Source organism: Lissotriton vulgaris, chromosome 6, assembly GCF_964263255.1.
Source record: "Lissotriton vulgaris chromosome 6, aLisVul1.2, whole genome shotgun sequence".
Lineage (NCBI taxonomy): Eukaryota > Metazoa > Chordata > Amphibia > Caudata > Salamandridae > Lissotriton > Lissotriton vulgaris.
Window position 1 is genome coordinate 1,154,512,064 of NC_141694.1, and position 26,025 is coordinate 1,154,538,088.

Consider the following 26,025-nt stretch of genomic DNA (forward strand, 5'->3'; position numbering starts at 1 on the left):
TGACCACGGCGCCCCGGCTTTGCAGCAAACTCCTGCAGGAGTCCCTGTGGTGCCGTGGACAGGCGATCTTTTCTGAGGACGAGGTGACGCCGCTTGGTGCCTTCAGCTGCTAGCCCTGGCGGCGTCACAATGGTCGGCGGACCCCCCTCATCCCCTCATGGGTTGAGGCTGGTGGGGGACCACTCGTCCCACCCTGGGCCCCTCTCGTCCCTCCACGCAGGCGGCTGCCTCGTCGGAGGTCGAGTTGGCCTTGGCGGCGCCACAGGGGTTGGTGGGCCCCTCTAGTCCCCTCATTGGTTAAGGCTGGCTGGGGGCTCCTTGTCACTCCCCGGGTGCCTTTCGTCCCTCCATGCAGGCGGCTGCCTCGTCGGAGGTCGAGTCGGTGCCATTCCTTAGCCGCCTCTGCTCCGGCCCAGCCCCGATCTCCTGCGCCATGTGATGTGTGTGGAGGCATGTCTGGCGTCTCCTTTGGCGCTGGGCGATGACGACGTCCTGCTCCAGGTTGCAGACTCTACGGCACCGGACAGGCGTCAGGTCCTGGACCCTTCTTCGGATGCTCCCTCTTCCCCGGAGGTTGGGGGCCTGCTGGTGTCGTCCTCGCTGGAGACGGGCTGCCGTGTTGTGGCTTTTTCCCCGACGTCATCAAAGGACTGCTCCTCGCCCTCGCCTTGGCCGCGGTTTTCGACAGAGGAACCACACGTCCCCCACTCCTCAGCGCCTCTTTCTCCTGTCCGGCCTTGGCCCTTCCCCACTCCGATTGGCTTAGGGGATGGCGGCCTTAGCTTGCAGCCGTCGCCAATAGAGGAGCTGCTTTCCCCACCTCGGGGCCCTACGGAGGTGGGTGCGGCTTTCGCTCGCGCTGTTTCCACGGCTGTGAGAATATTGCGCATGGGTGATCCGGCTGCCCATTTCCCCGCGGATCATCCTCTGGAGTTTCTTCACCAGGGCTCTGGTGGGAGGGAGCTGCTGCTTCCCTTTGAGGGTTTGCTCCATTCTTCTCTAACGGGGGCTTGGGGGCACCCCGCCACGGGGGATCCGTGCCTCCACGCCTTCTGCACCGGCACCTTCCAGCACCTCGTGACCCGGTGTGTCTTTCTCTCCACCCCTCTGCCAGTGGCCTCCTTTTGTGAACTGCCTTTCCCTCCCTGCCATAGCTGTTGTCTCCACCATCACTGGAGGCCCGCTGGCTGGATTCTTTGGGGCGCAATATGTTTGCTTCTACCAGTGCCCTTAACACTTTGTGTGTTGGCTAGGGCCACCTCTTGCTTGTGGGACTCGGCGGAGTACCTTGGATCTGCAGCTTTTCAGGAGGGTGCTGGTGTTGATTTGCGGCACCATGCATTCGATGGCCTGGAGCTGGAGGCGTTAATTCTTCGCTCTGCTCTAGACAACTCGAAGGTGCTTGGTCGTGCCATGGCTTCTTTGGTTGCCCTTCGCCGCCATTCTTGGCTTCGTGACCGTGTATTCCCGGAAAATGTTTGGGAACGGCTAGTGGATCTTCCTTTCGATGGCACTCTTTTGTTCCACGCCCCGGCAGACTCGGCCATTTGGAGGTTCTTGGCGGGGCTTCGGCCTCCTTCTCTCCCTCAGTGACCTGTGAGTTGCTCTGGTTTTTGAGAGCTGTTCTTTCGTTGGGGCAGGTCGCCCCATTTGTGTGATCTGTGTGATTCATGTGCCTGCGAGTCCTCTTTTGTTGGGACTGTGGCTCTTTTGGGTGCTGGCCGGCCCTTCTTAACTGTGTTTTTGCTTTGGGTTATCCACACCAGGTTGGCCTCAAGATTAGGCCTTCTGCCTTTTTCTCTTTGGTTGCTTGACAAGCCTTCTGCTGGGGTTTTTTTCTGCGGTTCTTTCTGTTGTCCTCTGCTGCGGAAGTTTCTTCCTAAGAGAGTTCCCATGTCTTGGGACTTAACATACCTTATGTGGGGTAGTTGTAGCTGTTATATAGCTTTTTTTGTGCTGGGGAGTTGTGGTTGCCTTCGGGCATCTGCTCTCCATGGCGTTTATGTATGTTGCAGGTACAATTCCCTTATTGCTGGATTGGAATGCCTTGGTGGCGCCGCGAGGTGTCCTCCTCCGGGGTCGCTACCCTGTATGTCAGGTATGACTTAGTGTCTGCAGCCTGGTGTCTGCAGCCTGGTGTCATGGTTCTGGTTCTGCTTCTTTTTGGGTCCGACACACGTGTCTCAGACCCCTCTCTGAGGTGTGTCGGGGCCCTTCTTCCCCCTTATTTTCTCTGTCCTGTGGGCTGAGATGGTTTTATGTTCCTCCCTCTTTCAGGCTCAGCCTGCCCTGTCTTTCTGGGTGCCTCGGGCTACTCTTCCTTCCAGGTGGGGGGGCTTGCCTTCTTTTTCCCTCATCTCCTTGGAGCCTCTAGGTTGATCTTCTTCCTTGCCTTGGCTGGAGGTTCTGTTGCCTTGTAGGGGCGTGGGGTGCTTTGGCCTCCCCTTGCCTGGCCCTTGTTTCCTCTGTTGAGTGGGAATGGGCTTCTTCTTTTCTTCTTCCCACACTCCTCTTGGGGTCGGTGGTGTTCTGCTTGTGGGGTTCCCCTTGCCTGGGCGGACGAGGCTCCTCACCCTGTCCGTTAGACTAGTCCCCTGTGGGGCCCTCTGTTATGTCCAGGCTGGTGGGGTAGTCTCGCAGACCCTCCTTGCTCCTGGGTATGGCTAGGGTATCTATTCTACGTGAAGGAATCTGCGGCTAGAAGTCTTTATCAAATGTACGAGTTACTTACCTTTGGTAACAATGTATCCGGTTGAAACAGTTCTAGCAGCAGATTCCTTCACGGCCCGCCCTTCCTCCCCGTTCTGCGAGGACCGTTGGCTTGGTCTTCTGCACTCGCCTCCCGGTGGGTGGCTGTGTCTTCTGCGAGCGCATTATTTCGCTCCTTTTGATGGGATGATGCGTCTTATTTCTTGTTCCTTCCTCCTCTTTGGTGCATTGGAGGATGTGTTGATAGGTACTCCTGTGCCCCTCTGCTCTGGTTGCTCCATTGGGGCTTGCCTTCACTCTCTTTCCTCCCCACCCTTCCCCTTTTGTTACTAGTGGTCCTGGCCCCTCTGCTAACCTCTGGGTTGGGAGTCATCTGGCCGTGCCTTTGCTCTTTGTTCCTTTGGGGGGGGTTGTCGCACTCTGTGCTGGGGTTGCCTTGGAGGTTTGTTGTTCCTGTTTGTCTTGGAACTGTTTCCCCTTTGTGGTTCTTGGTTGGGGTTGTAGTCCTGCTACATGTTAGCATAACATTTTGCATTTGTTCCTTGTCTCCAGGGGAGGGACTGTCTACATACTGAAAGGGTGGCTGCTCAGGGATGTGATCTGTTCTTTCTTCTTTCCCTGCTTTTGTGCTTTTGGGCACTGCAGTGTTGACACTGCTCCTTATGATGTTGTTTGTCACCATTCCTTTTCCCAGTTTTTTTTGCTCTTTCGCACAGTTTTGTCTGATAGCTCCGCGTTGTGGCGTGGAAAAGTTCTCAGAAGAAAACGGACGTCAGCGTGCTGGGAGGGGGGGCTTGTGACCTCGCTGACGTCACGTATCGGGACAACGCCTGGGCGGAGTCTCTACCTGATACATCGTTACCGAAGGTAAGTAGCTCATACTTTCATTTTGCATCCTTTTGATGCGCTCTGTGTTTAACATGGGCAAGTGAGCCTTACGTCTTCATTTTTCTGTGGTCAAGGGTGCTTACCCTTTTATTGGCATCCCTTTTATCCGTTTTTCTTTCAGCTGCCTCTTGGCCTTCTGTGGCCGAGTGCCACAGGTCGCTGTGTCCTCTGACTGTGGTATTCAGCCGGTGGTCGCTGTGTCCTCTGACTGTGGTATTCAGCCGGTGGCTCAGCTCGGTAATGTCATTATGTCTCGGAACTCAGTTCACAGGTCCGGTTCAATACTGCGTTCTTTTGGCTTGGCTTAAGCCCTAAGAGGTGTCCCCAGTTGTTTGGGTATGCATACTCCATGTGGGGTTATTGTAGGCTATTATATTGCCTTGCTTATCTCACCTGGGCCTGGAGATCATGTGGGCTCCATGCATCATTGGTGGTCCGTTTACGGTATACGCCATGGTGATCCACCTCCTTTGGAGGTTTCATGGTCTCCTCTTCCAAAACGACTCCTACCTGCCCTTACTGTTCTAGGTATGGACCGGTATATACATGTTCATGCTCCTGGCTCGTTCTGTCTCTACATACTTGTATGTTTATAAATTTATGTCTACATGCCGGTTGCCTTGGTATCCTCTTCCTACGTTGCCACCTCTTGTCTAGGCCGCGAGTACTGGACCAATATCTTTATGTGTGGGGAGCTTTCCTGAGTTGTTGCAAGTTGACCACAGGTTCCTCTGCTTCTGCTTACTGGAATGGTTTCCAAACTGACATATGCTCCCTCTTTGATTTTCGACGCAGTACGTGTCTTTCTGGAGTGTTGGTCTTGGATTCTGATACTTTTCCCACCATTCGTTAATTTGGTGTTTTTGGCCTCTTCCTTTGGATATGCCTCCTCTTGTTAAAGCTACACCTGCGGGACAGTTCTTTTGATGGCAGTGGTCATTGATTACTGTCTACAAGTCTATATTGTGGGTTGTTTCTCACTTTGGCCTCATGCTGCCTTGTCCGGCACTCTTCTGTTCCTGTGTAAGGCACTTTAAGGTCTCTATGGCCGTTTACTGGCGAAATATTCTACCTTCTTCAGCGGGTTGGGGATTGGTGCTATTGCCCCCATTACCCTTTCGGGGATGGTTGTGCGCTTGGCGTGCTTCTTGTCCTGCTGGCTATTCCCAACACTATTCCCAACGCATTGCTCAGGTTCTGGCTCTTGCCTTTGGGTTCTTGCCACCAGCTCCTTCGGCTTCCTTATATAGGCTAGTCTGTTAGGCGCTGGTTGCATCTCTTCAAGTTCATTTTAAGCTTCGGTCAATGCACTCATTGTGCACCATTTAATGGAGTGTGATCCTTCTTCCTCTCTCTTTCCTTGCTCTGGTTAAGGGTTCATGCCTTTCTACCTGTCATTTTTTACACAGGTATGGTGTTGTGCTATTCTGGCATGTTTTTCGGATATCTTCTACCCTGTGACTTCTGCTCTTCGTGCTGCTGGTGTTGCTGTTGGGCAGTTCTGCCATAGCTTTCCCCCCTTATCCGTCACTCTGTTGCCGGATCAGATGCTTGGCGCTTTCTATTATCCTGTCGCAGACCTGCCTCCCTTTGAGTTATGACTGTGGTATCTATTCTAAGTTAAGGAATCTGCGGCTATATGTCTCTATCAGATGTACGAGTTGCTTACCCTGTATCTGGTAGAGACGTTGTCTAGCCGCAGATTCCTTAACGCCCACCCAGTTTCCCCATTCTGCGAGGACTTTGTCTAGTGGTGTTCTCCGCTGGCCTCTTCAATTGCCATTGGGTTAAATCTCAAAGGGGTTTAGATTGTTGCACTCCCCTTGGTGCTTTCATATGCAGTTCACCTCTGCTGAGGGGGCCCTTTCCTGTTATATGGTGCCTTTGATTCACAAGATTTGTTTTCCTCTCCAGTTCCCTTCCCTTCCGTCTGCTTTACTACCTCAGGTCCTGGTCTCTTAGTGGTCATCCTCTTTGAGGGTCGGTTGAGCCCTGTTTCCAACCTCTGTTTTTAGAGGGGACAGGCCAGTCTTCTCATTCTTTCCTACAGTGGACTGTTCTTCTTTCTATGTTCGTTCTTAGTAGACAGCACAGTTCCACGGCACTATTAGTCTATTTCTGTCTGTCGAGATGTTCTACCTTGTTGCACTCTGGAAGGGGCCTCCGCTTGCAGGCCTATTTCCTCACAGCTTCCACTTACATGTGTAGGTAGTGTCTATTCTGTCTTTAAAATAGTGTCTTCCACCATCCTCCTCCTTTATTCACGGATTTTTCATCCCTCACACTTTTCCCATACTTTCACAGTTTTTGGTTGGTGGCTCCGCATTGTACCGCGGAAAAGTTTCTCTGAAGAAAACTGACGTCAGCGTGCCAGGAGGGACTTACTTGACCTCGCTAACGTCACGTACGTGGATGACGTTAGGGCAGGGTCGTGTGCGCCGTCACCCGGCGCGCAGAGGTGCTGCTGCAAAAAATTTCCCTATCCTGTCTCACGCCTGGGGATATTCTAAGTTAAGGAATCTGTGGCTAGACAACGTCTCTACCAGATACATTGTTACCGAAGGTAAGTAACTCGTACATCTAGTACAACACTATCTCCTACGCAGAGATAATCACAAAGCACACAATACTTAAGCACAGACATGATAGTATATAGCACAAATACAGTGGGGGCTCCAGGGGGGACCAAACCACATACTAAGAAAATGATATAAGAACCAAAACTCTAGTCAAGACAGTGTTGAGAGGACATAGAATCGCTGGGACCTCAATGAACTACCCAAGGTGAGTAAGTAGGGACCCCACGGAAGACTAGTGCAGTGGGCGACCATGACCGCTGCTCCGTACAATTCTGTAGAAAAGTCATGGTTGAAGTTTTAGAGTTTAAGGACCCTTCGCAGGGGACTCCCCATGGAAGACAGAAGGTTGGAGAGCTACCCCCCACCAACGCCCCCCACCCGGGGATACCGAGGTACCCAAGTTACCTATCCCAGCGAAGCTGGGTGCAAAGGTCTAAAGTAGCGTCAGAAACCGCCGTCGAACCCAATGAACGACTTCCAATAAGACCCGCTGACAGAAGGAAGAAAAGGTCCAGGAGACTCCCCAAATACCGGGGAGCCGGGGCCAGCCTGGAGCAATAAGGGGAGCCCAAGAAGTGCAAAGTTGACCTTCAAATGGACTCAGAGGCACAGGAGTTGTGGGAGGGCCTCAAGCAATTTCACCAAACAGCCCCACGGAGCACTCTGTGGGAGGAGGTCGAAGTTCTTGGTAGGAAATGGTGCCAGAGGTTTGGGCTACTCGGAGCCCAAAGCACTTGTTCGGGAAACACCAACAAGCATATGTACTTGCAAATGTACATGGTGCTCAGGGTTGGTTTCGGGTATTGCAGCCCCCTCAATGGATACTGACCTCAAACCTGGTGAGAGGGCAGCTCGTGCCTCGAGGGATGTTGAAACCCACCTCCTGTGTTGCTGAAGCCTTCGGAGTTGGAGCTCAGGGTCAGCAGACCAGACACCAGTGTTGCGGTGCTTGCGAATGCAGAGGAATGACTCCTTCACTCCAAGGGAGATAACGTTGGTTGTCCTTGATGCGCCACAGGTCCTGCATCAATCCTGTATGGTGCATGGGTACAGACGATGCTTCAGACTGAGAGGTAGATGAAGTTGGGCCCGAATGAAGTCCAGCACAGTCCAGAGTGTTCAGACGGTCGAAGTTCAGTGGTTTCTGATTCAGAATTTTGTCAATGTCGAATCTAAGGTCCTACAGCCAGGTAAGCCATTAAGTACCCACGGAAGAGGGTTGGTAAGATTCAGGGGACCCTCCCAGGGGAGGATCTGGACAGTTTGGCTGTTACTCCCATGTCCAGTTGTGCTCCAGAGAGGGAGCCAACGGCTCACAGGACTGTTTTAAACTGGACTATGTCCAGGGACACCAAATGTGCCCCTCATGCAGACTTTCAGTCGCTTGCAAGCGCACCCACCCAGCCCAAATGCACTAATGCCTATTATTCTGCCTTCCCCTGCTCGCGCTTGGCTCAGCTTTAGGATTGCAGAAATATGTCTCTGATCGGCAGCAACCATTTTGTGCTGTCCGGGACTAGAAGGCTGGTACTGGGAATGTTATGTGGGGATCTAGGATCCTAGTGAAATTTTCCCGATTCATGCCCATATATAGGTATAATTCACCCGATCCTTATATAGGCAAAAGGAATTATTACCTTATTTAGTCTTCGCCTGTGCAGGCCAAATATGGCATGGCTACTTCCACTAAACTCCGAGAATCCACTACGATTTCTTGGAAAAACCAGCCTTCAGCAGTCAGGTTCCTCCCCCTCTTTGAATACTAATTTATCCAAGAACTCCTGGAGTTTTCAAGGAAATGAGACACTAGTGATGATATTATGTCCAATCTTACGTCAAACTCGGCACCTTCAAAGTATAAATATGCCTACATTTGCCCAGTCAAACACACAGTGGTTTAGGAGCAGATCGACTAACTACTTGCCCGACGCCCTGCTTCTGCAAGTGCCGAAGGAAGCCGACCCTCCAAATGACACACTGAGAAGACGCTGTCTTTTCTCTTGCCGAGAAATCCAGCTCTGGTGTTTCCAGGCTAACCTTGCAGGTTGCTGGGAGTTCAAGTCCTGAGAGAGAGCTACAACACCTCTATCTTTCTAAAACCAAGGTACGGAGCTGATTAGACCCTTAGATAATCCCTGGAACAGATTCTTGGCAAAAAATTACTAGACTTAAGCTACACCACACTTACTACTCCCTCGTACTAGACTTAGGTTAGGTACACCAGGGTAGGCGTATTATAGAAGCACCAGTTGAGTACTTTTTACGTCATTATTTCATCACTGTATGAATTTTATGCATTTTATGTATTCTATGTTTATGGCTTAGAAACCATATCATGCTTTTACAGTACTATTAACTAGCATTTCAATTGTAGCAGTGCATTTCTTATGCTTAAGAAATATGACTGTTCAATAAATACTTTTATTGAAAACGCCCGTCTCTCTATTTCCAAGCAACTCTGGTGAAACGAAGCATGCACAAATGACTGAGTGAAATAGCCGTCTATTGTTTCCGCGACTCTAGAGATACGTTTCATTCTGGGGAAACAAAGTTGTCATGTTATATGGTTGTCAGAGACTAATCCCTTCTTCTTTATTCGAGAAAGTTTCTAGTGACCTCTGAGCTAGCTGGCACTCACAATTAAGTCTAATATATATATATATATATACATAGTATATGTTATTCCAATGCGCAGAGTCTATTGGGAATAGAGGAACTACACTACAGGAACACCAGGAACACCAGGGACCCCACAAAGCTCGCTTCTGAGGGGTGGAATCATGCCTCCCAAACTGGTTACTGGTGACACCAAACATGATGGGGTTTGTTTCAGCCGTTTTAGAGTTGGTCATCATGCAGTCGCATAATGCCACTCTATATGGTGTAAATGGCTGCCTCACTGACAACCAGGGAGAATGGACTCCGTAGTCGGCAGGGGTGTTCTGCTCATGCAGTGGCACCATTTCACTTAGAACCAAGCACCCTGCCCTCAGGATGTAAATGCCTGCTGACTTATAGGTTTTAAGTGCAGTGACCCTTAGATATAGTAAACCTATATCTTAAGGAAGTGAGGTATGCACCAACCTACACAGGCTGTAATGGCAGGCCTGTAGTTCCATTTTACATGGCCTCTCATGGGTGGCATAATAAATGCTTCATCCCAGTCTTTTGGGGTATCTATGCCCTGGGTACATGGGTACCATATACTAAAGACTGACAAGGGTACCCCAGTATCCAATCTGGAGTGTATCTAAGTACATGACATAACAGTTACGGAGAAAGTAGATAGACTGGGGTCCTGATTAGCAGGATCCCAGTCAGACAACTGGCACGCAGAACTACAGCTTTCAGTTTTCCAAATACATTCTGGCATCTGGGATAAGTTCAGAAGGAGAGGAATCTGTTGTTAGATAGAGTACCCTCCAGAAAGAGCATTACCGAAGGTAAGTAACTTATTCTTCATGTTTCCACTGTTAAGAGATCCTTAACTTTGCGTTTTTGTTACTTCCAGCTCATAACCTTGTTAACATATGCTCCTAAAATTTGACATGTATTTTATAAATGCATGCAAGTGACAAAACAAAGCACCATATTTTGTAGCATTTTTGTTGTGCACTTGCCTATTTCCTTTGCACCTCCCTACTGGGTTTTCTGCATATTTCCTTTTTTTAACAAATTCAACTACATTTCATATGCTATGTTAATTCATTAAAGTTCTGTAAAGGCACATCTTTAGGGTCAACTTGTATCTGTTATTTGAATAGTTTTGACCAAACATTATTTGTATTTAATGGTTGAATAAGCCATATTATTTTGTACCTTGAACAGTGCACTGTATACATGATGCACAAATTCACCTTTCTTATAAGTAGTTGCAAATAATTTACCGTATGAATATCTTTTTTGCTTCTTTTACTGAAAATGATCTCATATCCACTTTATTTTAAGGAGTCTACTCAAGTCCGTTGAGGAAGAACTGCACCAGCGGTAATTGTTGTTTATCCTTTCTTTTCTTCTGTGTACCCTGTACCTATTTGTCTCAGATGGTGCTATCCTTACAGCAACCTAATGATACATATTTCCCTTGGTGCTTGTCAAAATGAAAATGCCTAATTTGTGTGAAATGGAGCAGTGTCCCGGAGAATAAAATGTGCTGGCTGAAGTAATCCGATTCTGTATAGTTTTTAAAGAAAGGCCTTAAGCCATAGCATGCCATAATGTGTTTTTTTGTGATGAATGAAGTCAATTTAATAACATCCATTCTGCCTGGCTACTTCGTTCCATCTCCTCAGGGGACATGTGGCACATTTAGAAGATGATGATGGGGATGAGGAGGAATCCAAGCAGTAAGTTCTTTATTCTCGCTTTATCAGGCTTCTGTTTTGTAGCACTGTGCAAATCTTACTCCTGTTTGCAACACTGTGAGTTTTCTGTGGTGCATAGCCCATACTTCATTGTTCATTCCATTGCAATACTATTCATTCCATTGCAATACTGTGGTTCTTCAAGGCTGTTGCTTTCCCACCTCTGGTTTGTTTTCAGTTTATTGTAGCTGTCATTTCCTAAATTTCATTTAATCCATCAGTCTTTGAACCTGAACATATTTTGTGACTATTGCTTAAGTTATTACATTTTATACATTGGTTTAGTATTATGAATAGTGCTTACGTTATTTAATTTTACTCAGTGAAACAAATGGATTCTCTAGCTATACAGATCTTTTAAGCAGTATGGAACTGGAATTCTGTGAAGTTTTGCGAGCCCCATTGTATCAGATGTGAAATAATTCTGTTGTATCTCACAAACGCCTGGTAATGGCTGTGCATTTTGTAGTTAGAAATTACCAGCTTTTAAAACCGTTTCCACTGCCTGCAATTTCAGCAAATGAAAATGATTGAGTCTGTTATTAAGCTGTTTTTTTCCCTTTTGCTTTGTGTGAGAGTACTTTTTAAATTCAGCCATTGTTTATTTTGAGGTAGCTTAATGTTCACATAAATCAGAAGACAAGTCTTACTTCTAACTCTACATCTTCTTGTTCCTCCAGACCAGAGTATCTCTTCGTAGTTAGACTGGAAAAAAGCCACTTGTTTGCTCTATTCTTTTCTTGTGTACTGTATTTAATGGGAACATTGCTGGCTACTTTCAAATTAACCTTCTCTAAGTTGATAGACTCTTGTGTTAGTTTGATTCTTCCAATCCAGAAACCAACTACTTCCTGAAGGAGACATTACACATTCTAATTGCTGTCTTTGGAAACCTAAGCTTTTCCCAGTGAAACTCCTTTTACAAGATTTGCCAAGCAGCACTTTGGTTTTCCCTGTTGATGTGTGACAAGCTCTGCTTTTGTATGACACCATAGACCCAATTGAGTTCAGTTGAGCAGTGTTACATCAGCATGTTCTCTGTGTTGATTCTACACTATCTAAACTACCTTTTGGTCTCCCCCCAGTGATAGTATGTTTTGGTATTGTAGTTCAGATGGGTACATATATTTGCAGTTCTCTCACCTCATGGATTTTCTCTACGTGAGAAGGATCTTGATTGATCCGGAACAGCTTTTTATTAGCATTATCTTCTCAGCAACTCCACCTCTGGACAAAGCAAGACCATAGCGAGTCCATTAGTCACCAGCTGGCATCAGTTCTTATTTTTTCCAGAGTTTTATAATTCTCGAACTTGACCCGAAGGTATCAGAGCGCTTTACATGAGCACCAGTTACGTTACACAAGGACACTGTAATTCTTTCGTTAGGCACGTGGAGATTAAGTGATTTTGCCCAGAATCACAGGATGTTGTGCTTCATTACCAAGACTTGAACCTGGTTTTCCAGATTTAATATCGACCGCCCAAGCCCATTAGACCAAATCCTGTCTCTTTTTCTGTGACACAGCAATGTGAGGCAAGAGCTCCTCTTCTGTCTATAGCCAAAGTAATTCCTCAGCATTAGCCTTGTAAGTTAAATGTCGCTTCCAAATCTTTCAGATTTCAAGTTTTGCCACAGATTCCACAAGATGAAGTCCCTTCCAAAGGACAGTTGCCTGTGGAGTCTCGGATCATAGTATGTGATTGTTGCGCCTTTGTGCACTGGAAGGTCACCAGAGAGCGTGAGGGCAACCTGCTTCTGGGCAAGGCCTGCAGGGAGATGACGAAGTATTCTCCTTCATCCACAGAGAAATCATCTATAAGGGTACAATCTCCTAAAAGATCTTGTTTTAAAAACAATGAAAGGGCCTTAGAATGGAGAAGTCTACTTGTTACTCAAGGAAACAGTCTGCTACCAGGATAATTTGTAGTCTTAATGCCAGTCCCCAACCCCAAATTCTTTCTAGTCATCGGTGAAGTCCCAGCAGTGCAAAACATCAGGCCTGGGTTTCTTGGTCTAATTGAAGACACTTTGCTGGCTGTGGCCTTGCAGTTTGATGTGCTTCTTCTTTTAAGTATGGTTCCTACACCCTTTTTGCTGCTATTGGCTGAGTTGGTCTTTTTATCAACATTGAACCATTGCACCTCTCATCTACATAGAGGCTGCCTTTCATGGGATGCTTTACTGGGTGGAAACCACTTGGAACCCTTTCCTTCTTAGAAGATGAAGGATTTTCAAGAGAGGATTCAGATATTTCTGACTATGGCATGAATCCCAGTTTTGTAGGGCTTGAGTGCGCTTGGCCTGTTGATGTTTTGCATCCTGTTGGTGCCATATGCCATATGGTGGATGAATGTTCTTCAGTGGTACCAGAAATCACAGAGGTATCAGCATTGGGAGAGTCTCACAGTTCAGGTGCGTATCTGCACTGGTGGATGATACATTCCCCTCCTTTCAATACTCTTGCAAGCTCAGGTCACTGTGTTTACAGGTGACTCTTTGTTGGCCTGCAGTGCCCATTTGAGTGACATGATGGCACAGGGCCTTTGGTCTGCAGACAAGCAGCGCCTTCATAAATGTTCTAGAGCTATGGGTGATAGTCTTGCAATGAAGGCATATCTCTCTTACATTTCTGGTTGTAACATTCAGATTCTTGCTAACAACATCACTCCCGTCCTTTATATCAACGGTCAGGGTAGTATGTGATCATGGACCTTACGTTGGGAGGTGATCTGCATGTGAAAGTGGGCGCAGCTAAGGGGGGAATCCCACGTAGCACCCACCTAGCAGTTTCGTTCAATATGTGGGAGGATACTTTGTTGTTTCTCAATGGAGGACCAAAAGTTAGAGTTGCATCCCAAAGTGATGAAGGTGTACAATCTCAATTCATGTAGCTCTTTGATGTGGCTCAATTTTGCAGCATGAATCTTTTCTGGATTCACATGCTGTACATTTTTCCGCCATCTAGTGGTTGGGTCCATAATTGTCTCCTTGTAGTCTCTCTTCCTTTTTTTTCAGGGGCATCGTCATACATTTGGGCTTGAACCCCTTCTTGAGTGACTTCAGACTTATGCCTTCGACACAGTCCTATCTTTAAATTATTTTTCCTGCTTTTGAATCTGGAAGCTAAAGGGAGAGCTCCTGAGTCTAGAAAGAAGGAACTACGCCAAGGAGAAGATTTTTCCATCAAAACCAACGTCGTGGGAAGGGGATCTGCAAAAACCAGTATAGGAAAAGCACTGATATCCTGCCAAAGGTGAGAGGACAGATGCACCGAGACTGCGTTGTCAAAGAACGGGAAAAGGAAATGGAGCACACCCTTTTAGGTTTTGCCCTAAGTGCAACCACATGTGTGCCCAAAAAGACACTAATGAGGTATGTAATGTCTGCCTCCCAAAGCACCACAGGTTGGAGTACTGTGCAGTATGTGCAGAATTCTAGCTGAAGACCATCAGGGCAAGGCAGATGCAAAGCTGGGCACAATATGCCATGGCATCACTACAGAGAAAACAGGAGTCTTTAAAGGATCCTGTTCTATCTAGCGAGGAGAAGGACATTCTGGAGGAGCTGGAGGAAGCCCAAGGAGAGGAACGAGGCCTTGAGGAGGTTATTGAGTTGCCCGTGAGTAAGGGGTACAAGAGGGAGACAGCAAAGAGCAGCTTGACACTGGTCAAGAGTACCCAGTCCACATTAGCACTGAAAAGCTGCTCGACACCAACGCCAAAGGGCGGCGACCCACAGGCAACCATGCGCTCGACTTCGACAAGCTTTTGTCCCTTAACTTCGACACAGAGAAGAAGCCGCTGAGGTCGACGCCTACAGGAAGACGCCCGAAGTGGAGTTTGGCGCTGTAATCAAGTAAAATGAAGTTAAGAACCCAGTCATTCCAGAACCTCAGCAGGAAATGCAGACTGAATGCAGACTGATTTCTTCGAGGAAGCACAACAGGATGAACCCTCGCAAATGGGAGAGCCAACAGATGAACAGAAGGCAATCTATGTTGTCTTCTCAGACAAAGAGGTAGAATCCCATCCAAACCATCACCACCGGCTGACATCACTGTATAAAACATAGTTATCAAGAGAGCTGCAATTAGTTCTGGGGTCCAGCTTGAAGAGGAGCAGTCAGGGGCATTCTTCGACCTAGAAACACTAATACTGGTCCTGAAGAAGAGCTAGTTCTTCCCAAGGAAGAGAGATACAAATAATTCTGGGATTCAGCTTGAAGAGGAGCAGTGAGAAGCATTCTTAGTCTTAGAAACACTAATACCATACCAGAAGAACCAGTTCCTCCCAATGTTGTCCAGTATGCTGGACCAGTACAGAGAGGCGTCCAATGAACCAGCCACATCAAAGCCAGAACACTGCCCTTTCGCCGCAGCTGAAGGGGAACAAGGGGAATCCCAAAAGGGCTGACCATACAAACAAGTGACTGCTCCCAGAACGCCCTCCTACACAAGCCATCATTAGGAGGAAGAATCAGAGGATTCCTGCAGGAATGGAGAAAAGATCACTTCCGACAAATGGATTCTTAATATTATAAGATATGACTATTCCATATAGTTAACAAAGTTACCTTTAACATACCTCCAAAGGAGAAGAGAATGATGGAAGATAAAAACGGCTACAACAGGAAGTGGAAGAACAACTAAAGCAAAAAGGTATAGAACTGGTCGCCCCAAAACAAAGATCCAAAGGGCTGTACTCGAACCACTTTCTAGTGCTGAAAACAGACAAGACATTAAAACCAGTACTGGACCAAGGAACACTAAAGAAGTTCATACAACACATAAATCCAAGAAGATCCCTCTGTTAGGAAAGGAAGACTTAATGGCAACCATAGATCTTTTTTTTTTTTAATATATTTTTATTTTAAACTTCAAAAAGCACACATTTTAAAAGAATACAAATTTTCCTCTTACATTTGTTCGTCTCACAATATAAAAGGGAATCTTAAATCAAAACAAAATATGCTCCCGAGAAGGAAGCCAAAGCATCAAAGTATCATATTATAACATTTTGAAAAACAAATTCGTGAATCATCAGCAAATCACATCAGCCTATTCCTGTTCTCCATTTCTCCAAGGGTCCCCATATTTTTATACCTCGAGCTCTCCCCACCCTACCTTTTCTTGCATATATATATTTCTCTAAATTATGCATAGCAATAAGATTTGATAACCATGTTTGCATAGATGGGGGATTCTTATCTAGCCATACTCTGGCTAACATTAATCTAAAGACAGCAGCTACCATAAACAAAAACATTGCATCACCTGGATCCATTTGAACGTTTTCTGCGTCAACTCCCAACATAATTAAACTTACTGTAAGAGTTATCTTTATCCTTAGTGAGTTGACTAAAAAACGCTCAATATCCTTAATTAATGTATATAACTGAGGACATGTAGCAAACATGTGGACAATATCTGCCTCAGTAGAGTTACATCTGGGGCAGGTAATACCCTCGATACCCCCCCATTTCGCAATCCTGGCTGGAGTGTGATACAATGAGAATAGTGTTTTGTAATGTTGGGATTGCAAGGGGGCAGAACAGAGCATGGACCGACCTAGTTCCAGGGATTCGTTAAATGATTCAGGAGTAGCCTCTATCCTCTCCCCCCATTTGACCCTATGCTTATCCAGGTCATCTGGTCTATTTTTTGCCAATGCAGCATATATTGTCCTAATGGAGTGTTCCTCCCCCGTAGTTATCCCTTCCATCAGTTCATTTGGTTGAAAACCCAACAGCCCCCCTTGTTTGTTTCTAAAAAAACTCCTAATCTGAAGGTATTAAAAGAAGTCCCTTCTATTTATTTTATATACATTTACCAGATCCTCAAATTGTAAAATCGCCTCTGAATTTATTAAATCCCCAATTTGATGTATCCCTTTGTCTTCCCAGTCCGCCATTACTGAATCAGCAAAAATTTCCTCAGGGAAGGATTTATTTTTATAGACTTTGGTATACCTATTGAATCTTCCCATGCCTGTCTTTTTCAAAAAGGAGCTCCAGATTTTAAGTGCCGCCCTAAGAGTCTTATATGTCTGTCTTCTAAGATAGCCCAAGTCCGTAAAGTACAGGAAACAATTTTCTGTATTTTGGCCTAATACCACTGTGTAAGCTTCGATTGACATATTAATGGTCTTCGATGACCCCCCACCTCCTCCTATTAGTCCCTGCATATACTGGAGAGCAGCAGCCAAATAATACACTCTAAAATCTGGTGCACCCCAACCCCCTCTATCCCTTGGCAAAGTGATGAATTTATAAGCCCTACGAGTTTTTCCTTGGGCCCAAATAAATCTGTTAGCTACACTCTCCAGCCTATTGAACCATTTATTCTCGAAAATTAAGGGTATTGACCTGAATAAATACAAAAATTTAGGCAGGACCATCATTTTCAACACATTCGTGCATCCGACCAAAGAAAGGTGCAAGTTATTTATCCTTTCCAGGTCATTTTTTACCTTCGCTAACAGTGGCTCCATATTACGCTCGACTATCTCCTCCAAATTTGCAGATATATCAATCCCTAAATATATTGCGCTATTGACCACCCTGTTATCCAGACTAGTTGCAAACCTATTCATGATTATCTGAGTTTTTGTTTTATTTAGGCTGTATCCTGAGACCAGCCCGAAGCCATGCGCCTCTGCTTCTACTCCCACCATGGCTATATCCGGATTCGGAGTCAGTATAGCCACGTCATCAGCGTAGGCGAGAGTTTTCACAGTGCAGCCATTTAATGACATAGGCTAAATATCAGGGTTTCCCTCTAGTTTGCGAAGTAATGGCTCTATATATAGGGCGAAAAGCAGTGGGGAAGACGGGCAGCCCTGGCGAGTCCCTCTATGTATATGTACTAGATCTGAGTGCCCTCCATTTACTCTAATTTTTGCAACCAGGTCTCTGTATAGGGCTTGTATGGCCCGTATGTATCCTGGCCCGATACCACACCACTTCATAACTTCCCATAAATATTCCCAGGCGACCCTATCAAAAGCCTTCTCGGCGTCTAAAAAGAGTGCTGAAATAGGGTCTCCTGTGACCTCTGCCGCATCAATCATAGTAATCGCTGTCCTAATATGCTGTGTAGTACCCTTCCCGGGTATAAAGCCGTGCTGTGATGGGCTCACCAAATGTTCAATACAGCCTGCTAGTCTCTTTTCCAACATCTTTGAATATACCTTAACATCTGAATTCATCAGTGTGATTGGCCTGTACGATCCAGGGAGAGTTAAGGGCTTCCCTTTTTTAGCAATGACAATTATTTCTGCCCTTTGCCATGAATCCGGTGACTGCCCCCCTTGTTGTACATATAACATAACCTCAAACATATAAATCAACAATCACGAAATACTTTATAAAACTCGACCGGAATTTGGTCAGGTCCAGATGCCTTTCCTGATGGTAAACTACTTAATGCATCGATGAATTCCTCCAGGCCTAGGGTAGATTCTAACATTTCTCCTTCTTCCTTTGAGACAGATGAGGGGCGAATGTCTTAAAGATAATTGCTAACTTCCACTATTCCCTCTGTGTCTTCCCGTGTATACAATTTTTCGTAGAATACTCTAAAGACATCTCTTATCCTATCCGGGTCTGTAACAGTAACACCCAGTGGATCCAATATCTCTTTTATCTCTGCAGCTGCCCTCTGCTGTCTAACTTTAACCGCAAGGATATGACCCACTTTCTCACTGCACTCATAGGTCTCTTCTTTTTTAGCCAAGTATTTTTCAGCAAGCTTTCTAGAGAAGCTTTCTACTGCTTCTGCCTTCAATGCTACCAATGTTAGTAATACGTGTTCCAAGTTGGATTTAGATTCTACTGCAGCAGCTAATTTTCCTTCCTCTATATTCAACTTTTGCCGGATAGCTTCAATCTTTAACCTCTCTTTCTTGCGTCTTGTCAATACATAGCACAATGTTTCTCCTCTAACACCTGCTTTAAAGCAATCCCAAGTTTGTCCTATAGAAGCAGTACCATGATTAATCTCCCAGAAGGACCTAATCCACCCCTCCATGTGCTTCCTATATTCAGCATCTTGAAGAAGACTCCTCTCAAAAGTCCATGTTGACCTCTTACTCTGTAATTGCGGAACCTTCACTGTCAATATTAGTGGACTGTGATCGGAAATAATCCTTGGTTGCTTTTCAATCAGTGTCTCCGAAACCAAAGACCTTGAGACTAAAAAATAGTCTAATCTTACCAACACCTGATGTGGTGCCGAAAAAAAAGTACTGCTATCTAACAGTGGATGTTGCATCACCCAAGGATCTACCAAAAGATTGTTGTTGACCATGTTGGCAATAGCCCTATTTACCTTTCTCTTTCTACCATTGTACACCGCTCCTGTATTCATAAACGAACTTTTAGGGTCATGCAGATTAAAATCGCCACAACATATTACTGGTTCGGGCCACTGTGCTAATTCTGTATCTATAAATTGCCATATCTCCGGATCATCCTCCGTAGAACCATGTATGGTTACTAATGTTACCCTAAGACCTTTAAAACTTATATCCGCCATGGCCCATCTCCCCATTGGTCCTCTTTCTTTCTTTTAACTATCACATCTCTTCTTCTCCCCAGGATTGCAACTCCTCTTGTCCTAGATCCTTGCCTACTAGCTGCGAGTACATCAAAGCCCAATTGATTCATTAAATATATCTGCTTTTCCTCTATATGCGTTTCCTGTAAGCATACTAAGTCCACTTGTAAAGTTCTAATATAGGCTGCTACATTCGCCCTTTTCCTTGGATCATTTAAACCACATACATTTATAGAGACTAACTTACATGACATTGTGCATTGTAGAAAAAAACATTTCTTCGTATCCCAGCTGTTTCTTTAGTCATCCTTCCCCCCTTTCCAATCTTTCTCCTCCCTTTTCTACTCAAAAATATAGACAACAAACTATATATGTGTTCAATGTGTGCTAAAAGACATAACCAAACTATACAATTCCACTGATTTTTGGTCTCCCACCCCCTCTCCTCCCCCTCCCCTGTCATTCCCTCCCTACCCCCCTCCCTACAGGCAAATAGGTCAGCAATGACCTATGTGTGGCCACTTCCTGGTTGTGTTAGTCGCACCCCTCTCCCATCTTCTCCAGTGTCCCCCCCTTTCTACCGCATAAAACCTCCCCTCAACGACCCTAATGTTAATTTGAAAAAATCCTCAGCCATCAAAACGGAGATCAATCTCTTATTTCTTCTCACTTCCCAAATCCTGAATAAACTCCTGTGCTTTCACTTCCGACATAAACATCCTGACTCTGCCCTTTGTGATCACTTTCAGCCTAGCTGGGAATAGCAAATATGCCTCTGATCCTAAGGCCTGAAACTGCGAGATCATTTTCCTGAGCCTCCACCTCCTCTCAACTGTCACATGACAGAAGTCTGGTCTAGTAAAGAAGGTAACACCCTCCACAGTTCTTTTACTGTCAGGTCTGGCTTTCTGAATGATTTCCTCTCGGAGTAGAAAGTTTCCAACATACACTAATATTGCTCTGGGGGAGTGGCGCTTTAGAGCCTCCTTCGGCTCCGTATGTCTTACGCTGGACAAAGGGGAACCTATGCGCCCTCTGAATCTCTGCCTCCCACTGCCACTGGGACTCAGGAAAAGCACCCTTTAGTAGTTTGACCACAAATCACCTAGGGTCCTGCCCTTCAAGCTCTTCTGCCACCCCCAAAATGCGAACATTATTGCGTCTTTGGCGATTTTCGAAATCCTCCATCTTCCAGAGAAAATCGTCCGCATTCTTTTCCTGTTGTGTTTTAAATTCGCTAAAGCTGCGGAAGTCATCCTCCATCTTGCCTGTTCTTTCCTCCACCTCAGCAACTCTCCCCGCCAGGCCTTCATATAGTTTGTTTGTTTTCCGGAGCGTCGTTTGGATATTCTTAAAGTCCTGTCTTGTTTTACGACTTGTAGATCTCGCTTCAGTTTGTATTTGTTTCAACATGCTGAATACCATTCCTAATGCATCATCTTGTCTTGGGCCTGTTTCTTGCTCTTCCTGGTATGTCTGCGATGTTGCTTAATAGTCCCAATCCAGTTTCCTCTCAGCACCCCTTGTGGGCGATCTTTCGTGCCTGCAACGCCTTATCTGTTTCCTTTTTTGTGTAGAGTCTTTGCCTATGTCAGTTCCAGAGGAGGTAGAGGCTGTCCATGAATCCTCTTCATCTTCATCCTCCTCCTTCTCCGCCTCCTCTTCCTCCTCTTCATCTGTTATCTCTCCCTCCTGTTGTACAGAGTCGGAATCCTCATTTACTGAGAAGAAATGCTCCCCCTCCAATGAGCATACATCTTCCTTCTCCCTGGGATGACCGGCTTTTATCTTTTCTGCCACCAAACTTACAGAACTCCCCCATGTGGGGTTAGGGGATTTAGCCAATAATTCCGCTTTCACCTGCATGATTGCCTGCAACATATCTGCATTTTCTTGCCCCCTTGGCTCCCCCTTACCGCTTTCCTTATCCACAATAATCCCTTCTTCGCACACCATCCTCTGTGGAGTCTCCTTCTCTCCTTTCCTTTTGGCGCCCATCTCAGCCCTCTGTCCCGCATTCCCATCTGCTTTCTCCTCAGTGCTCCTGCTGGCGTTCTGCTCAAGGTTCGCAGAGATCGTTGCTTAGTAACAGCTGACTCGGCGTCTATCAGGTCCCCAGCTCCCGTTGTTGCTGCTGCCGCTACGTCCTCGAGGACGCTCTGTTGACCGACCCCAGGTTCTGATTCTGCATCGCCAGGGACTCCTACTGGCAATACCGCCGTCTCTGAGTTGGCTGGACGGGTAAACGATTCCGGTAAGGTGGGCTGCCTAAGAGGAGTTCCTTTACTTTTTGTTTTCAAAATCGCGGGCTTTTCGATTACTTTGATGCGCCCTTTCGCCGTGGCGCTCTCCTCTCCGCCCAGCGGTTTCCCTTTTAGGTCCATTTTCTTTTTTGTAGGAGGCGCAGTCACTTTCTTAATAGCGCCTGGGTTCTTCGCCGGTAACTGTGTCTTCAGCGCTTCGGGTGTCTCCGGTTCAGTAGGGGTTGAATTACTAATCTCAATCCCGTCTCTGACTTTCATCTTGTCAGCCTTTGCCGATCTTGGTGGCATTTTTGTGCGCAGCGAGTCACTCAAGTCCTTAATTCCTGATACTGATATGTTCTCAACTTGCTTCAGCAGGCTACTTGTGAATGCTCTCAATTTCCTTGTAAGTCTGCCGAATTCAGCCGCCACCCTGTCTCTAAGCCGGCTAGTAGTTGTCTGTGCAGTTATGAGTAGAATGCACTCCCCAGTTCCAAATCCGAGTTTCATGCGAGCAAAGTCAACAGCCATCCGGGGGGTCTAGCGCTATCATTATAGCGCCCAGCTACTTCATGTTGTTGCGTCCAGATGGAAAAGAGGTTTTGGTGCGACTGCTCACCACAACCCACCCGCGGCCATCTTGCCTCTGGCAGTTTTCGGCAATCATAGATCTTAAAGAACCCTATCTACACATATCAGTGAACAGATGACACAAACAATTCCTCTGATTCGAGGTAGACAGACACATTACCAATTTGAGATCTTACCATTCAGAATAAAATCAGCTCCACAAGTGTTCCCAAAATACCTAGCTGTTGTCACTGAACATCTCAAAATGAAGGGGAATACATGTCTATTCATACATGGACAACTGGGTAGTGAACGCTAAGACAAGCACCCAGTGCAGGAAGAATATCAACAAAGTCATACAAAACCTACACATGCTAGGTTTCTTCATCAATCACAAAAAATCGTCACAGAACCCAGACACAAAGAAAACATTCCTGGGAGGTATCTTGAACTCAGAGACCACAAAGGCAACACCAGTGGACAAAAGGGTCAAAGCAAGTGTGGAGTAGAGAACGGGATGGACAGTTCTAGTTCAAACAGCCAACACCATCACTATCTAATCTATCTGAACAAGTAGGAACAAAGTATTTTCCACTATCGACCTTTGCCGAGGAGATATGAAGATGGCGATAGAAAGCAGGATATTGCTAGTAGCAATACACCTACTGGGAGAGAAAAACACAGAAGTGAACAGACTAAGCAAGAAACCAAACACCACACTCGTGTGGAAGCTAAAATTATAAGTGCTGATGCAGATCTTCCAAAAATGGGGACACCACAAATAGACATATCCGCAACACACTAGAACACAAAATGACAACATTACTCATCCAGAGTCACTACGGAATTGGAATTGGTGAGAAGGTGTAAACAAATCTCCCTGTCAATAAAGTTGTCAGAGAATTTTGCTTGCACCTTTCCTCCAATTTCAATTTTACCAAAGGTGATCCAGAAGTGCAGGCAGGAGCATTTCACCCTAGTCCTGATAGTCCCACAGTGGGCTCAACAGACATGATTATCAGACATCATGGCGAAATCCCAAGCACAATACTTCACACTCCCAGCATGTAGAGACCTGCTGACAATGCAGGAGACACAGCTATGCCACCTAAAACCAGACACGCTCAGTTTGGCAGGATAGCTCCTGAGGGCGTTGAATCTGGTCCCCTCAATTTGCCAGGAAGAGCAGTAGAGATCCTGAAGGCAGCAAGGTGACCAACTACATGAAAATGCTATAGCAGTGAGTGGAAGAGATTTGTACACTGGTGCAACAAATCAGGAGAACACAGAGACTGGACAAAGTTTGTCACTGTTGCTGGGTACATAACAAAACTGCTAGTCAAGCACCTCTCCTACGTCTCTATCATGGTTCACCTAGCAGCCATTGTATTAAGCAGAAATATTCTATGGAGAAGTTTCTTCACTGCAGCAGTGGTAAAACACTTCCTTAAGGGAGCAGAAATGGTGGCACCTCCAAGGAGTGCATCCATGCCGACACACCATTCGAAACAGTGCAAAGTCACAGCTCAAGCTCCTAAATCTTCACCTCGCCAAGGAAGGTCAGTGAAATACAAGCACTCACTACTCAAGAACCATATCTTCGGCTACATAAGGACAACGTGGTGATAAGAACATCCAAAGATTCATACCAAAAGTGTTATTGAAAATCCACTTAAACAAGGTCATCCACTTATCAGCTTTTTTCTAAAAAACAAAGGTGCAAGCAGAGAGAGCCCTGCACACACTGGATGGCAGAAGGGCAATAATGTACTATCTAGAATGAACAAAATCTATCAGGTAAGGAGAACGGTGCTTTGAGTCTTTAGCACATGCAAAATGGTGCTCCCAGGTCACCAAAGGAAATATATTGAGATGGATAGGGCAGACAATACAATATTGTTAGAAGCAGGGGGAGCAACATGTACAGAAAAAAATGCAGCCACATTCAAAAAGGATGAAGGGAGCAACGCTCACCTTCCTAAGTTATGTAGCACTAGAAGACATTCACGCAGCGGCCAAATGGTCATTGGTGCACACCTTTACAAAACATTCCTGCATGGACATCCACATCAATAAAGAGGCAGAAATGGGACAAAGAGTGCTAAAGCGTTTTTTTTGTAAACACATGCTGTAAAGAATCTTCTCTACCCAATCGACAAAATCACCCTGTAGAATCAATGCACAGCTTCTGAATCCAGAAATAAATTCCCGCTGCCAGACTAATGCTTACTTACCGATAGAAGTCATTTTGCCGCTTGAGAATTTTCTGGGTGCACATGTGACCCACCCACCTCCACAATTAGCGGTGTATTTATAAACTCAACACTGAGAGAAAATTAACGAAGATGGAGGAAACCAACAAGTCGCATCGCAAAGAGAAAAGAAAGGATGAAAAAGAATTTAAAGTTGGTGACTGCGTCAGAGAAATTATGGGGCATATGTCTGATGTTACTCAAGTAGGGGCTTATGCCCAAATGGTTGACGACGCCCACAAAGAAAAATGGCAAGACAGACTACAAAGAGAAACTGCTGAAGTTTCCGGAGGATCGAACACAATTGTTTCTGATCTTCCCAGACTGACATTGGAGGATGTGGTAAAGCAAACTGTCGTCACTCAGCTGCCTCTACCTCTCCCATTTAGTGAGGACCTTCTCTCGCAGCAGTATGGTCAGGTCTTCCACCCCAATACCTTAATGGTGCAACTGTAGACTTGAGGGTCAGCATTGCCAGTTACTGATTTTGCTGTTCAGACATTTTGCAATTTGCATTGTTCCTTGTGTAGCTGACAGATAGCCCCTTAACCCAGAGGTTAAGGGGCTATCTGTCAGCTACCTTCATGTATCTGCCTAGTGAACTTTCCCTATTCAGATGGACACTATTGGCATGTTTTCTAAAAGGTGTTTGCTTCACCTGTTTCCTCCCATTCGGTTTATTGTTCCTCAGTGGGATTTGAATCTATTTGCCTTACTTGATGACTTCTCTATTCAAACTAGCACACAGTTATGGCGTTCCAACTTCTTGCCTTGAAGACAATTTTCTTTGTGGCATTACTGTGTATCTCCAATTATACTAAGGTACCCCCAGTTTCTTCGAGGCCTAAGAAGGGGGGGTGGGGATGGGGGGGGGAATACAAAATAGAGCAACCTCTTATCCGGCCTATCTAAATTTGAAAAATGGCTATAACTCTAGTTACAATATTCACTGTACAGCATAAATACACAGGAGGGAAATGGCTTTCATTTGCATTGTATTTATTTATCATAACAAGTTTTTGGTATATTTAGTTTTTTTGTGTATATTTTTACACTTTCTTTATAAAAAGATTTTTACAAAACACATCAAAAAAATGTTTCATAAAGGAGAAAGACATTTCTTCACTTTTCTGAACACAAATTTGTATGTAAATAATCCCGAAGCGAAAAGGAAAAATTGTTAACATTCTGTCATTCATCCATTCTCACCTTTCAAACCTCTCATACATACCAACTATCATACTACACAAACAAGTTCACAAAAGAAAACCACATCTTGAGTGAAAATCCTACTGCAATAATTCAATTTGCCTTATATCAGTGCATTCCAAAACACAAACCTGTATCCGTCTTTTACGTTTTGAATAATCGTTTTCTTGTCGTAATTCTTAGGTGGATTTCACAGATGTGTGTTGCTGGCCTACGCACGTTTGGGTGAAAACAGGATGTTATCACCTTCTTCAGGGCCAGTAAAATACACGTTCCATCTTTAAAATTGTCTGGGGGTTCTCCATGTCTGAACAGTAGGCTGAAGACGTGGTATGGTTTTCCAGAGTGTGGAGATGTCCACATTGAGATTCGGAGCAGTAGACAATTGGAAAGAAAATAAGATCTTCTACGCAATTTTCGAGATCTTGTATAAAAGATGTTTCAACCAACAATGATTGTCCTGATACTAAAGGATGTTGGTGCTTTCAATTGCAACCTAAATGTGAAATCGGGCTTAAGTATTATTTAAAGGTCCTTTGAGAATATTCATTTACGCCTATTTAAAGGCGTCTGTAATTATAAATCCAGGACGAGCCAATCTGAGTCTGCAGCTTCCCATAACGTCTGTTGTCGTCCCTAACAGCACTGCCAGACA

General features: G+C 45.6%; 1 protein-coding gene across 8 annotated transcripts in view; it reads left to right on the plus strand.

Moving 5' to 3' along the window:
- The window catches only part of MAP4K3 (mitogen-activated protein kinase kinase kinase kinase 3), a 1,209,829-nt gene that overhangs the window by 539,918 nt on the left and 643,886 nt on the right, over positions 1–26,025 (plus strand). For 5 of the 8 annotated variants that reach the window (XM_086927231.1, XM_086927232.1, XM_086927234.1 and 2 more), the window contains 2 exons: positions 10,125–10,163; positions 10,469–10,522. In XM_086927231.1, coding sequence (XP_086783357.1) covers positions 10,125–10,163; positions 10,469–10,522 — 93 coding nt within the window. The remainder of the gene's footprint in view (positions 1–10,124; positions 10,164–10,468; positions 10,523–26,025) is intronic. The other 3 variants (XM_086927230.1, XM_086927233.1, XM_086927236.1) reach the window with 1 other exon arrangement.